This window comes from Caloenas nicobarica, chromosome Z, assembly GCF_036013445.1.
Source record: "Caloenas nicobarica isolate bCalNic1 chromosome Z, bCalNic1.hap1, whole genome shotgun sequence".
Taxonomy (NCBI): domain Eukaryota; kingdom Metazoa; phylum Chordata; class Aves; order Columbiformes; family Columbidae; genus Caloenas; species Caloenas nicobarica.
In genome coordinates this window covers 405,975-421,334 of record NC_088284.1, presented here as the reverse complement: position 1 = coordinate 421,334, position 15,360 = coordinate 405,975, and the positions used below count along the sequence as shown (strand labels likewise).

The window sequence follows — 15,360 nt, the reverse complement described above, 5'->3', positions numbered from 1 at the left end:
GTGCAGCACAGCATATTGGTTCAATTCCCACTGCCCGCGGAGGGGAGGTGAGAGTGAGGCCGGGACGGGCAGCAGACGCTGCTGCCCCTCGCTGCAGCCGGGCCCAGGACCAGCCTCACTGCACCCGACCTGTGGCCTTCTCCGCTCCACCTGCTGGAAAAGCTGGCGGTGCAGCAGGGACATGCTGACCTGAGCACACAGCATGCCCATATTTCACTTTAAATCCATCTCCAATCCAGCTGCTTTCAATTCAAAATTCAACATGTTCAACACACCTGACTTGTTGGCTGAACCTACAAGCGTAAGATTAGAACAACCGCTTGACCTCGGAGAGAATCTGCCTTTAAAATGAAACGCTGTGTGGCACTCACTGCACCCAGAAAGCAAAACTGCATTCCCTGAGTCGAACAGCCAGGGAATTTTCCACCTCCAAGAAATTTTGGTACAAGATGAACAAGCCTACAATTAAGCAAGAGCGCATGGATTTTCTCTGCAGAACTACGCAGAAAATGACAAAAACTAAGCCGCCAAAGACAGAAAGATTAAATCGATGTAAGACTGGAGAAGAGTAACCATGGAACTTAAAGGAATTACTTGCAAAAACATGACTGAATTTTGAAAAAAAAAAATTCATATTTCAAGTTTGATTAACTTTTTTGTAATTGAGTATTATTCGTTTACCTTTCCATGTTCTTTCCTCATGTGAGAGATGTAAACGTCTCTCTGAGTGAAGAGCCTGTCACACTCCCAACACGTCCAGCCAGGATTAGTGACTTTTTTAGGTTCTGCTTTCTTCATGGGAGAAGCAGATTTCTTCTCCAGCTTTTCTGTTCCGTTGACAGATTTTGTGTCCTCCTTGTTGTGACTGGCTGAGTTCTGAGTTGTGGGTTTAGTACTGAGAGGCAGATTTATCCCCAGGTTTGGTGGCCCCTCAACACTTTTCAAAGTTCCATGCATAGACTACAATAAAAGAGAAAAAAAAGGTACAAAACTAACACAGACGTGTACAATTGTACTGACAAAATGCAAAGACCATCAGAATCAAGAGTCTTCATTTACTTCTTTGTCACACTATTATCAGATCGCATTTTTAACTTAAAGAAACAGGATTAAGTAAGGGCAAGGCCTCACATAAAGAGAAACTAGCCAACAGCAGTAACAGACATCATGCATAGCGAAAGAGAAGTTATTTTCAGTGGCTAGGTATTTCCACAAAAAAAGAAGAGACCGTATGTTAAGTTTAAACTGCTGTCTCAGAGGGAAGAAAAAAGGGCTCAAGAAGTACTTCATGTTAAGTTTCATTTCTTGCTTTACTTAAAACAGTTGAGCATGCTCATTTCAAACTACGTGACTAGAGATTTCTGAGAAGGTTTTTACTGACAAATTTTGACTTGGCATTTTGGTAAACCAGACAAGAAAAGGCAACTCTGGAAAGATCGGGCAACTGCATTGTTTAGCACCAGTGCTCCAGGTCAGCAGCCTCGCCCCGGCGGCAGTGCTGGCAGTCCCCACCAGCAGGGACGGCTGAGCCGTGTCCGGCAGCTGCTCTCGCAGACACTGCAGCTCTCGGCACTGACGCTTCCTTACCGGCTCGTTTCTAGGTTTAACTAAACACTCGGGAAGAAGGGAAGGACTCTTCCACCTCCTCCTTGCCCAGTTTCTGGAGCCAGTGTCACGCTGGGGATACCTGAGCCTACCCAAAGCTGAGTAGCTCGGGAGGCGCCGGGCGTCAGCTGCGTGTCTGGGCTCCGTGTGCGAACACGGGCACAGCAGAGCGAGCAGCAGGTTCTGCCGGCACAGACCTCGCACACGGTCCGACACGCAGCCCAGGGTCAAGGTCTCTCTGACATCTTCAGCGCCAGCCATCCCTAATATAATTATTTTTCCTACAACACAAATACAGATCAAATACTCCAGTATAATACTGCATTATGAAGTTCTTTCAGAAATCCTGTGGCTTCTGGGACAACCTGCTGGCTCTACAGCACATATCGCCCTGATCTGTGGAACATCTTCATCTATTTAACAACTTCTAAAAGGAAAGCCAGTAAATAAAACCCCTAAAATGCTACTGAAAAGCCAAGCGTGCAGGCCCAGCTGCCTGGCTCTAAGAGCAGCCCGAAGCTGTGCGGGACAGGGAGTTTGGCTTCAGTGTCCCCTGCGGCTGGACACGCAGAAAGAACCACAGGCTGTGGAGACGGAGGGTCCTACACTTCCAGGCAACTGAAGATTGACCTGGAAATCCCATCCCAGCCTGTAAAATGTTGGTGCTCAACTTTCTAAATGTCTTTTAAATCCAATATTTGAACTTCAATTCCTTATTTGAAAATAACCAAAAAGCATTAGAGCATGGATGGAGCCACAGTGACCACAGCACTTCCCACCAGCAGAACTGGGAGTGTTACCTCTCCAGCCCAGAGCTCCGCACAGGTTCCCATTGGCTCTTGGAAATGTTCTGGAACCAGACATTACGGGAAAATGAGACTTAGCTTTGCCAGTAAGAAACATTCGTATCTGCAGGAATTATTCGAGGTTATTTTTGGAGTTCTAAATGACCCTCGGAGGTTTCTTCTGTCCCTTTCTGTTCTACTCTGTTTTCATCCAGGCCTTCTCTGCACTGATGGCTTATGTCTAGCCAGACCAAATAACTACGTTTTGTGCAGCAGGGCTGAGCTCTGCCCTTGTCTGGCACTTCTCCTCTCCCTGAGTCCTTTCCTGTTTGCATCTATACCCACTTACTGGGTTTTTCATTCCCCCGTAACTGAGGCCCAATTCATACCTCTCTGCTGCTGTCCCTACTACTATACACGCGTCCTAAATGTAAAAGCACTAGCAATTCTGAATGAAAGCAGTAATACTGTTACCGCACGTGTATGTTCTAATCTTCCAATTTTGTTCTCAAAAATGTCTGAATCATTTATAGTGAAACATGCTAAAAAGTACTAGTTGAAAGTACAAATACTGGCATAGAACACTAAAGCCAAAAAAGAACCCTTTAAGGTATCTGGCATAAATGTAAGACGATTCTTACAGTAAACGTGAACTAGTTCAGGAATAAAGAAAATATCCAGTCCTTGTATTTCTGAATGTCTTGGGTCAGCCCTTCCCTGTCTCCTCCTCAAGTTCAAGACTGGCCTTAAGACCAACTGTTTTTTCAAGACTTGTGATCTTGTTTCCAACACAACTTCAGGGATTTCTGAGGTGACAAGTGCCATAGCTGAGACTAAATCACAAAATGACGCTTACAGCAGACAGGAAAGATGCCTGGTTTTCCACTAGTCTGTATTCAAATTTTACTAAGTCTTATGTGTCGCTGCAAGAGAAAGCCCTGAATTATGTGCTCCCATTCTGGATTGTAACACTGTGCAATGGTGTAAATAACTCTGACTGTTCCCAGGCGCCAGATCACGTTAATAAGGCATAAGAAATTTCAGCACTGCTAACAGATTGGGTATATATAAAACAAGGTAAAACAGTGTATTTAAAATACACGGCTAACAAATTATAGCCAGGGGACTGCTGATTCTTAATAACATAATTTGCAAGGATGACAGTAAATCTTCTTCAGTTATAAGGTTTTTTATAAGAAAATCCACCTCGAGTTTTTTTAAAGCATGCATGTGTTCAGGTTCATATGTGAACACACAAATAACCTCTACATCTATTCAAGAAACATTCTGCTTCCTCCTGGTGAGTTCCGAACATCGAAGGTTTGATTTTACAACGTACTCAGCATTCTCAGCTCCTAACAGCTGGAATAATACTTAGAATACTGTAAACAAGTATCAGTACTTATTAGGATCGGAATAACTTACTTCACTATATCCATTATTATTTTGATAAAACGGCCTATTGAGTGCAATACACTGAGATACTCCCAGGATACCAAAATCAACATTCGTACAGACAAACTGAGTTAGTGATTACATCCCAGATATGCTGGAGGTCATATGAAATATAACATCGAACATTTGAGAACAGTATTCAGAGATTACTCTTCTGGCACTGTTAATATCTCTCTCTTTCAGCAGAGTCCTTGTTACTCTGTGCCTTTTTACAGTATTTTCTCACAGCATATATTGCACGACAAATGGTATCTACGAATGAAACAAGAGAAGATGCCTACACACCTTGATATGATCCATCATAAGCTGTTTCTGTGCATACAGAAGAGAACAGTCTGGACACTTGAAAACAGACACCTTCTGGTTTTCAATGTGCTGATCAAAGTGGCGATAGAGCAAAGGTTGTAGAGTAAACACAGTGTCACACATAGAGCATTTATATATTATTCTAAAAACAGAAGTACAATAAACAATGTCAGTCATGTTGATGAACTATTTGCAAGAATCATGATGTTAACTGTTTTCTCAGCAGAGGTAAGATCAGACATGTTCAAGCAATCATTTCACACTGCCTGAAAAAAGTTAAAATTAAACGAATTCAAAACATCCTCCAACTTCAAAATACGGGAGCAGTACAAAACCCAGAAAAATAGAAAGAAAATCACTTAAAAGTGCAAACAACAGCATATGCCAGTTACATATGCAACACCAATATCTGCGCGGGATACTCTCAAAGTGTCTTCAGTTTCTGAACTCACTTTATAGCCAAAGGACAATATTCCTGTTTCAGGTTGCAAAGGCAATATGTTTTAAGGGAGTGAGTGATTTGATCATAACTGGTAATATACTAAGATTTAATAAGATAAATTTATTTTTGGCAATGTATATGGCTTTGAACCTCGTGAATGCTAAGTCTGGACTCTGTTAATGCTCTGAAGCTGAAACCTCATAGGACGGTATTTCTCTGTTTTGCAATTACAAACCTTCACTAATCTGTCTATGGAAGCAATGCAGAGACACCACCGAACCCACAACCTCCCCTCTCAGAGCACATGCAGCTTTTGAAATTAGCTGCCTAAACCTCCCATTCTGATGGGCAACATTCAAAGAAAAAGATGTAACAAAAGCTATTTATGTTTTAGTAGCTGTGTAACTGGCAAAGCAACGTATCCGTTAATATCATTTCAAAGGTACTTTAGAAAGACATACACTAATTAACAAAGAACTAGGTAAGTACTGGACACTAAAAGCATAGTCCCTGAAAATGAATATGACAGCCAAAATTCTATATTACAAAATCCTAAGAAAGTTATTAAACGATCTGAAAATAGTTGTATTTTTAGCAAATCCTTGTCAGTGTCTGTCCAACAGACAAGAACCGCACGGAAACCAGAAACATAATGCTCTGATCTAAATGCTGTAACAACTACTGCATGACAATATTTGGAAGCTTGTTTCATTCTGCTGAGGATTTTATAAGAAAAAGTATAGTTTAAATTGCATTCTAGGTAACTATTTACTTGATACTTTGCTTCTTGGTTTTGATTATGTGTATGTTTGATAGTGTTAAGAACTATTTTCCTGGCAACTAAAGGCAAGTCACAAGATTAGCCATTCAACCTGCAACCCTTTAATGTATCTGCTTATACGTCGTAAATAATTCTATTCCTTCGGAAGCATCACATTTCCCCTGCGAAAGCAGCTTTCCGAATCCCAGCAATTACAAGTTGAGCTCTGTCCTGAAGAATGGCTTTCCATTTAAACAAACAAACCCAAACCCCGCTCGCTAGAATGCTGAATTTCCTCGTTATCCACATAAATGTTCCAAGTCCTTCCTATATCCCTCTAAGGAATTATCGTCAATAGTTCATTGTTCAAGCGCTGTGAAGACCACTCTGCACTCTGTTGGGAGATGACAAGAACAGGGACATTGCTCCAATGTCCAAGCCACTCAGCCAGTCCAGATATTTGAAATAATGAAAAATGGTACACTTAATCACATTAACTGTGAAAAATATTATTTTTGTGGTAAGAAAGAAATCCCAAGTTTCTAAAATGCAGTTTCACCTCATGTACCTCGCATCAATTTAAGGCAGTGATTTTACTGTCAGTCGTCTTCACTGTGCCTTTCCTATGAAGTTACGCTGTGTACTGAAAAAAGAAAATCACATATAGGCTTTGGTTTCCCATAAAAACCATGTAGCATCTTAGGTATGCTACAGGAGGGAGCCTCACGAAGGTGAAATACACGACAGCCATCCATTTCCCTATATTAAATAATCTAATTTCATCCCACTGAGAATCACTGCACATAAACTTCATTTTTCATACACCAGATAATTTGCTGTCTCTGTTCTGAAACCACCATTTGTAATGCGGCTGTAAATCCCGCAGTTCCAGTAAGCGCCGGAGAACACGGCTCTGCGCCCGGGAGCCCACTCCCGCAAACACGACCCGCGAAGCAGAGCGGTGGCCCCGCACGGACCGGGGACACGGGCCCTCGCCACCAGCCACCTGCAGCAGACACTGGGCAACAGGACACAGACAATCCAGCAGCAGCAGATGGGTCAAATGGGAATGTATTTCCCCAAATACAACAGCGCTGGTCAGGCCAGGCCTGGAGCACTGGCCAGTTCTGGTGTCCGCAGCTCAAGAAAGAGGTGGACAGACTGGAGAGGCTCCAAAGGAGGGGCAGGAAGGTGACCAGAGGGCTGGAGGACCTGCCCTTGGAGGACAGAGCGAAGGAGCCAGGCGTCTTCTCCCGGAGAGGAGGCGGCTCAGGAGAACCTCGTCACCGTGCCCAGTGCTTACAGGGAGGCTACAGAGAAGACCGAGGGTCTCTCTTCATAAGACATCACGGGGAGAAGACAAGGAACAATGGGTACGAGTTGCACCAGCAGAGGTTTCATGTTGATACAAGAAATTTTTTACCGTGAGAACAAGAATTCAGTGGAACAAGCTCCCCAGGGACCTGGTGTCCCCCCATCACTGGAGGCTTTCCAGACACAGCTGGACGGGGTGCCAGCCAGTCTCACGGCGGTCCCTTCCCACGGAATGTGGGCCCAATGACCCTTCGAGGTCCCTTCCAGCCTGGGCCATTCTGTGATTGTAACGCAGAACATTGCAGCAGGTAAACCAGAATCTGAGCCGCCTCACAGACATTTGATGTCAACTTGACCAAGATATGTGAGAAATATCCTCAGCAACAACTAATTTAAACAACAAAAACATTTCCTTTTTAAATTGCTACTGAGTAGCAGAAATACAGGTAGTTAATTCCGAGGAAAACCACAAGCCCTGATAGCTTGAAATAGACGTTACTAATTGATGAAGAGCAGTCACTGCGAGCACCCTGAGTGTTGGTGGCAACACCGAACTACCTACAGGCGCTTGTGAAAGGGAAGCAAAGACTCCACACCGCCAAGACTGGGAAAATCCTACTAAGCTAAATGCATTTTAGGCAGCAGCTTCATTAAAAATGGCAAATTTAAAGAAAATACCACTTCTAAAGAGAAGCACTCAACTATGAATTCTATGATTAAAATACAATAGTACTTCATAATTTTTTTTACTATTTTTAGAAACAAAATTAATTAAAAGAATACAATTACAAGCACATCTCTATGGAAAGAAAACTAATGCAAAATACTTAATTTACAAAGCCTATCACAAGCAGTTCAGCAGATCCAAGCACAATTCAAGAAATCTGCATTTTTCATGTGTAAAGTATCTAACACAAATGCTGATCTTAATCTTTCGGTTTTCTCCAATGAACCTTACGGAATCTGAAACAAGTTTTAGGTTAAATCCTGGTATTTCAAAGCCTCTCACTGAAGATACCGCCCTGAATTAAAACAAGGTATCATTTGTCACTGGGTGGAAATACCTTAGTCTGGCATCAGCAACAGTAAGTTCGTTGCCATTTTGCTTTAATGTAGGTTTAAACACCCTGAAGAATAAATCATCTGTTTATATGTTAGAAGAAACAGTGATAAACCAAATTCTACTGAAATCTGGTTATTACACTACATGGTACCTTGTTTTTCTCATCTGTCTTCTACTTTATTGAGTCTCCAAGTCGTTAAAATGTACTCATGTGCTCTGCGCACTCCAGAAAAACAACAGGGAGTTAAATACTTGAATATTTACTCCCAGGATTGCACTCCTGCCAACGGGGAAAGGAGACAGAAGTAAAAGCTCTGTGACGAGAAGGCGTCGGGCTCCGACTGATAAGATTTGAAGCCTGATGTTCCCGTCCATCGGCACCTGCGGCTCCCGCGGGCTTCCATGGAGCCCTGGGGTGTTCAGCACCACCAAAACAGACCCCAGCGGTACGTTCCGACTGTGCCCCATGTTACTATCGCCAGCAAACCACCGTCTGCAGGCACAGCCGCCCCAGCTATGGACTGGAATCGGTTCTACCTTAATCCAGGAAAAAGAGATCTCCTATTGGAAAAAAGCTTGTACAAACAGCTCTAGAAATGCACCTGTTTTGATTTAGAGGGGCAAGGCTGGGCGAGGTTTAAAGCCTGGCACCTCTCTCTCAATAACACTGGAATTGCTCTCCTCGAGACATGACCGCCTTCAGGGAGCAAAAACCCAGCTCATCGCTCCCAAAACATACTGCTCTCACGAAGGGAGATCTAGCAGACAAAAAGAGGAGAACAGATCCTGCGGGAAAACCGGCACCCGAGCAGAACGGGTACGGCAGCGCGGGGTCAGTCCCAGACACCAACAGGGCCCTGCACGCAGCACCGAGAAACCAAGCCCAGCACAGCCGGGACTGCGGCACCGCAGGGGAAACCAAAACCAAATAACCCCCCAGCACAGCCGGGACTGCGGCACCGCAGGGGAAACCAAAACCAAATAACCCCCCAGCATAGCCGGGACTGCGGGCACCGCAGGGGAAACCAAAACCAAATAACCCCCCAGCACAGCCGGGACTGCGGCACCGCAGGGGAAACCAAAACCAAATAACCCCCCAGCACAGCCGGGACTGCGGCACCGCAGGGGAAACCAAAACCAAATAACCCCCCAGCACAGCCGGGACTGCGGCACCGCAGGGGAAACCAAAACCAAATAACCCCCAGCACAGCCGGGACTGCGGCACCGCAGGGGAAACCAAAACCAAATAACCCCCAGCACAGCCGGGACTGCGGCACCGCAGGGGAAACCAAAACCAAATAACCCCCCAGCACAGCCGGGACTGCGGCACCGCAGGGGAAACCAAAACCAAATAACCCCCCAGCACAGCCGGGACTGCGGCACCGCAGGGGAAACCAAAACCAAATAACCCCCCAGCACAGCCGGGACTGCGGCACCGCAGGGGAAACCAAAACCAAATAACCCCCAGCACAGCCGGGACTGCGGGCACCGCAGGGGAAAACAAAACCAAAAATACCAAAATAAAACCACTTCTCCCACCTTTTCAATCAGACGTTAGGAAAATGACTGCATAAGACCTGATGAGTTCTAGCAGTTCTTTTTGGAATCACATTATCTTAATTCACAGTAAAAATGCAGATGAGCTAAGCAGATTAAAAAATGAGCAACACGCTAGCTGCCTGTCCGAATCGTTTCTGTAATTACTGTATTACTCTCTTGCAGAATGTAGTGTTTCAATAACTGCTATTGCTACGTTCATGGAAATTTAACCTTTGCCAAATAAATCACCAGCTAAAAACTCATGAAAATATTACACAAACCCCACATGTTACCAACAGGATGACAAACTGTTGGTTGTACAGTATGTGACATTTAAGATTATAAGCACAGGACAGAATGCAATTTCACAGGTTACTAAAACGCAGGCAAGTGCAGTAGAAGATGAATTTTGCTTACTTTGGTTCGCCTATCTTGATACCCGGGTGTTGTGTGTAGGCATGGGAGTGTGTGCTGGGAGCAGATTTAAATGCCATGGGACAGATAGGACACTTGTAAAAGACTTCACAGTGAGAACCTTGAATGTGAGACTTGAGAGCCGCCACGTCAGAGTAAACAACATTGCAATGCACGCAGCTGCAAGAGAGTGGAGAAGAGTCAGGTCAGCCTCGGCAAAGCAGCACTGGAAGAAATGGAATAAACACTGATTTTCGAGCAAGTGGAAGAGATAAACATATATATACAACCAGGTAAAACTACGTTATTCTGACAATTTAAATAACCCAGTAAGAATCAACATAAAGAGATTTGCATATCAGGAAGTAAGAAAAGACATTTCCCAAACTTAATTGAAAATCTAAGAGATGTGAAGTCAGAACATGTTTTTATGGCATTACAACAGAAGAGACAGAAGGGTTGACAGAGGAATATTCTATTGATTGTTAAAAGAATGCTTACGTCCTCTGCAAATTTGTAAAGAGATTTCACAAAATGTATTTTTATCACATGCAGTGGATTGTATAAGGTATGCCACAGCAATTTAGAAACTACCACCGACATGGAAAACCAGTTAGCAAAAAATTTCCACCATTTCCCTTGTTTAGATTTAATGAAGACAAACTGGTAATGATTTCTGTACATGTAATCAAATCAGCACTTGGATTTAAAAACAAAAAAAAGAGTAATTTAAATTCAGGACAACTAAACCAAATCTCTACAATCAGATCAGTCTATCAGATTGGAATTCTGAAAATATTTTTCAAAAACATACTTCCGCTGTGTTGAAAATTTGTGACCTTTCCGCATCTATTCTAAAATGAAATTGTTAAAAATTTGAATTAATATTAGTACATAAGAATTTCTATACACAACGGTCCCTTTTAGTGCCACACATCTCTAATACTAAATGCTACCAAGTCAGCCCGAGAACATGCTGCTATAAGCAGTTACGAAATCACCTCTCAAATCAACAAGTTTCTTATTGACCAGTATTTTGCAGTAAGAGTTTTACAATTTAAATATAGAAGGGCCTCCGTCCTTCCAAGATGTTAATTTTGGCATCTATTGTGGTAGTGCTTGTTGTCATATAAACGTCGAATCTTTTTTATACTGTTTTAAAGCCCTGAAGATAGCAATATGGCAGGGAATACAGTGCATTCAAGAATCCTGTTGTCCTTTTAAAATGTATCACCTTTGAATTTTATGAAACATCTTCCATTTGCTTCCGAGCAATTGATTCGCATTCTTGATACTATTAATCAAGTTCACATCTATGGAGTCTCCGCTTCCCAGTGAGTTTTCTAAAGTGAATGGTCCTCGTCTGTGTTGGGTGTGCTCAGACCTCTGCTCACAGAGACGCACGTCTCAGCGCAGACACGATGCTCGTGAGGACGAGTCCCTCCCAGCCCTCCTGCCCGGGCTTTGTTCTCCAGCGGTGAGACACAACGAATGGTCTCAGCACCCACCACTGCACACTGAACCGGCTCCTGAGGACCAAGCCTTGCCTTCTGCGACTGCTGGAAGAGTCTCCTCGTTTTCAGCTTGCAAGGATTCACCGAAACCCAAGGCTGCGATGTTCAGCTGATTTAGTTCAGCCTACGCTGCTGGGACAAGGGGGTCCCTTGGGACGGCAGGACAGCTTGTGCTGCTCCTCAGGGAACGACCCACAGGCCCGGGGAGATGCTGAGGGGTGTAAGAAGGAAAACTTCAACTTCCCCAAATATTGCTTTTCTTTGCCTTGGTTATTTTTGGTTTAGTTTCACCATATACAGAAATTCTGACTTAGTGTGACATTAGATGTTTATGATACATCTTAAACGTTTAGTAAGCTTAGTTTGGATTCACAGTGAAGGCTTGATGAGTCTCTTGAGTTGCTGGTGCAGACCAGGAGTCCCCAAAGAGGATTCTGTGAACAAACCTGAGACACGGGCTAGAGGGAAGGAGAGTGGAGGCAGCAGGTGTAACAAATGCAGGACCAGACCGACTGCTGCGTGGACAAAAGAAGAACCCAAAGAAACACAAAGAGCTGAGAGCGGTGCCACGCACGGATTGCGTCTGAAAACGGCCAGCCAGAGCAGCTGGCTCGCTGCAGGAAAAACACGTTCTAACCACCACCCCCGTAAATGGACGGGTGGCACCGTAAGGGGGAAGGAGCTGCCTGCTGGTAAGATTTTAAATGGCCCCTCTCCGGTCAGACGGGATGAAGCTGCAATGTTTTAGAGCGCGGAGCAGAGCCCGGCTGGACGAGCTGCTCCTCGTCCCTTGCTGTGCCGCCTGCCACTCAGTGCGGGGAAAATTCTAAGATAAAACCATTTTTCAAGCCTTTCAAAACTTAACATTTCCATTAAGTACCTCTGATCCCATTTTCTCAGTGAGTTGCCATTACAGGAAAACATAAGAATAAAAGAGAAACTGAAGAATAACAAAGAACCACCAAAAGACCAGGCTGTTTGAACGAGAAAGGTAATTTTCAAGTGATGTAAAGCTGAGGAATCTTGACATCTCACAGAAAAGAGAGCAAGCAGGCAGGTGCGGTGCGGCCATCGGCATTTCGGTAATAAATGCTGGCAGTAAATACTGGAAATGACTGCTCTACTAGAGAGAACAATCTAAAATTCAATGTTCTGAAAAACTCAAAAGGTTTTTTTAAGAACCTGAAATTAAGAAAATACATCTGAATTCTCTGGATCTTATAAACTGTGAAGTCCTGAATCTGACATTTTGTGGCTGGATGAGATTAGCCAATATTCTGATTTAATAACATACAAAAGCAGATGCCCAAAACAAAGCAGAATCCTAATGTGGTATTTATTCCAAAATTTGTAGTACTAATAGCACTGTTGCCATGACAACCTTAAACTATGAAGCTGCATTCTACAATCAATGCTTATGACAATGGAAAATTACTTTTAAAAGCATAAATTATACATAAATTGATAACAAAAGTAACCATTATACTGACCGAAAACCAACTCTTCGGGTATAATGCAGGCAGTTCTTAGTGACATGAGTCTGGAAGTGGACAGATCTGCAGATTGCTCCACATTCGGGACACGTGTATGGAGATTTATGCTGATGAATTCTCTGGTGTGATGCAAAACTGCACTGGTTAGGAAGCAGCATCTGGCAGATATTGCATGTCTTCTAAACAATAAACCAAAATAGATGAAACAAAAGGTTTGGTTCAGCTACACATAACGTCTTGGGTCAAACACTGTAATATATCAAATAAAAGGTTAACTGTTATGACCGATGTGGACCAAAAGAAGCAGGCGAGTACTCACTGCAGGCCCTGCTGACAAACCAGGAGGGGCAGAGCTGGCAGATATGGGCACCCGGGCACTGCACAGCGCAAGTGGCCTAAGCACAACCTGAGAACCAAACCTGGCGGGTTCGAGTCAGTGTATGAAGAAATTCTAAAATAAATAATTAAGAAATAATCCCTTTCCTCATGGTAAAACAAGTTTCCTACTAAAAGACAGGTGCTTCACAAAAAGTCATCCCGTCCTTCCAATTTAGGCAACTCTTCTTTAAATCTCTTTTAAAAACCAGTAAGATCCAGAGCATATAATAGCAGAATCAAAGCTACCATTGTAGAAGAAATAGTCGAGTGTTACAAACAGCTTCCACAGGAGTCTGACTTACTAGTATTGGCAACTATGCCACTTAAAAAAATAACCTGTTCCCATTTAAGGAACAGCAGACGGACACCGACTCCAAAGACAGAAGGAAAAAGCCTTTACAGTCACTGCAAAAAGGATTTCTTTTTCTAACAGAACACTGTGCAATAACAAGGTCTAAAGTAACTTCGTAATTGCCTTAGCATTTTTACAGGATTACTGGTATTCTAAGAACAAGTATATTTTTGTATTACAATCCGTATATTCCATTTTTATTATTTTTCCAAAACAGCTTAATCTAAATGGGGTTTTTTGAGGACTCGTGTAAATACTTTCTTTTTTTAAAACCAGTAATTTTAAGAAGAAATGTTAACATGAAACATCTTGTGGTCACGCACACTGGAAGTGTATTTTCATGTGGTTCTCTTTTAACGTTTACTTTGTGAACATGGTGGCCTGACACATCTGAACAGCCTCCATCCAAACATCTTTCTCAGTCGTCCTGACAACAGCAAGATGGCAAATGCATTAAACCAGAGGAAGCGAAGCACCGAACACACACCATCGCTCGGATTCAGGGTATCGGCACCACTGCCGGCCCAGAGCTGAGCAGGTGGCTCGGACCCCCCGAACGCCCTTGCGGAGGGTTTGCCTGAGCTTCCCTGTCACCTCATCAGAGCCTGCGTGACACAGCCAATCTGAAATCCTGTTCAGACGCATGAAAACGTTCACTTTGCAAAGACAAACCCCCGACTTGCCCTCCAGCACTGAACAGAACTGCTTCGGGGCGAGAACTTCATCCTCAGCTCAGGCTCGCAGGCGTAGTCCTGACTACCCACAACTTGACTTTGCGTATCGATAAGCAGCGATGTAACCCTGCAGAACCTGCTGTACTGTTTGATTACATAAGAAAACAGCAAAACACAATTCTTACTGCAATAACAGAAACATGTGGGTTTCAGGGTCCTCCCAAAGCTCTGTCCACAGCACGACAGCCGGGACGGAGCCTGCGGGTCCCGTTCTGCAACAGGCGGCCGCAGGACTCGTCCGTAACGCTGTGAACTCGGGCTGACGCCACGTGCTGTTTGCTAAGGCCACTGCTTTGCTGCACTGTAAAATTCTGAAATTCAGCATGCTTCATTACCATTTTATTTTGGACTTAATGTGGCATTAACTTCCAGTTTTCTCATTCCAACCCACATCAAAATAAAACACAGTTCGTGAAAATCATCACCTGCCTGCATTTAGAGCCAAAGTTTCGGGGAAAAAAAAAAGGGTTAGAAGAAAAAATGGTTGAGGTGGGAAATCAAGATACACAAGAACTGTGAGTATGAAGGGAAACCAGCTATGTAGTTTTCAAGGGAACTATACACTTACATCTGTAAATCCGAGGAATGCTAATGTTAATTAGCCCAGGTTCGCTACTTTTTTTTTTCTCCAGTAAGTAGATGAGGGTTTCATTCAACCAGGAAACCTGTCAGTGAGCGGCCCCATTCCCTTTAACAGGAATATTAATGGAAGTAAAATATTATAGGAAGGTAACAACTTTATAGGGAACATCTTCAAATTGCTAGGGCTGTTTTACTGTTGTTTATTTTAAAATAAATATTCTACCTTCTTAACAGGAGTTTAAGAAGAACAAGAAGTAACAGCCACTTACTGCTTAGATTCATTGGAAACACAAAACAGTATAAAATTCTATTTCAAGATCAATTAGGTGGGCACTAGAAATAATCGTAATCTGCAAATAACAACTTTTTTTCCTATTATTTGTTTGCAAAATGGAAATGTTTGGTTTTATCTTTTCTTATTTCCTCCCAAAGTTAAAATATCGATTTCATCTAACTTTCCTGTCTCCTTGCCCTCAAAATAATAGTAGTTTTACAACAAAAAGCCAGTGCCAGGCACTAAGAAGCAAAACCAAAGTCAAGAGTATTTCTTGTCCAAGCTTTTCAAAGGGTAACATATAATGAAAAAGTACTAAAATGTTTCTTAATAAATGCCTACACAGAGTC

General features: G+C 43.2%; 1 protein-coding gene across 13 annotated transcripts in view; it reads right to left on the bottom strand.

The window, feature by feature from the left end:
- ZNF532 (zinc finger protein 532) overlaps positions 1–15,360 on the bottom strand; it is a 39,528-nt gene that overhangs the window by 9,021 nt on the left and 15,147 nt on the right. For 12 of the 13 annotated variants that reach the window (XR_010607789.1, XM_065655610.1, XM_065655615.1 and 9 more), the window contains 4 exons: positions 12,688–12,869; positions 9,687–9,863; positions 4,131–4,293; positions 682–960 (listed from right to left, as the gene is read on the bottom strand). Coding sequence is in view for 12 of the 13 variants with exons in the window: in XM_065655610.1 (XP_065511682.1) it covers positions 682–960; positions 4,131–4,293; positions 9,687–9,863; positions 12,688–12,869 (801 nt within the window). In the remaining variant the exon portion in view is untranslated. The remainder of the gene's footprint in view (positions 1–681; positions 961–4,130; positions 4,294–9,686; positions 9,864–12,687; positions 12,870–15,360) is intronic. The other variant, XM_065655622.1, reaches the window with a different exon arrangement.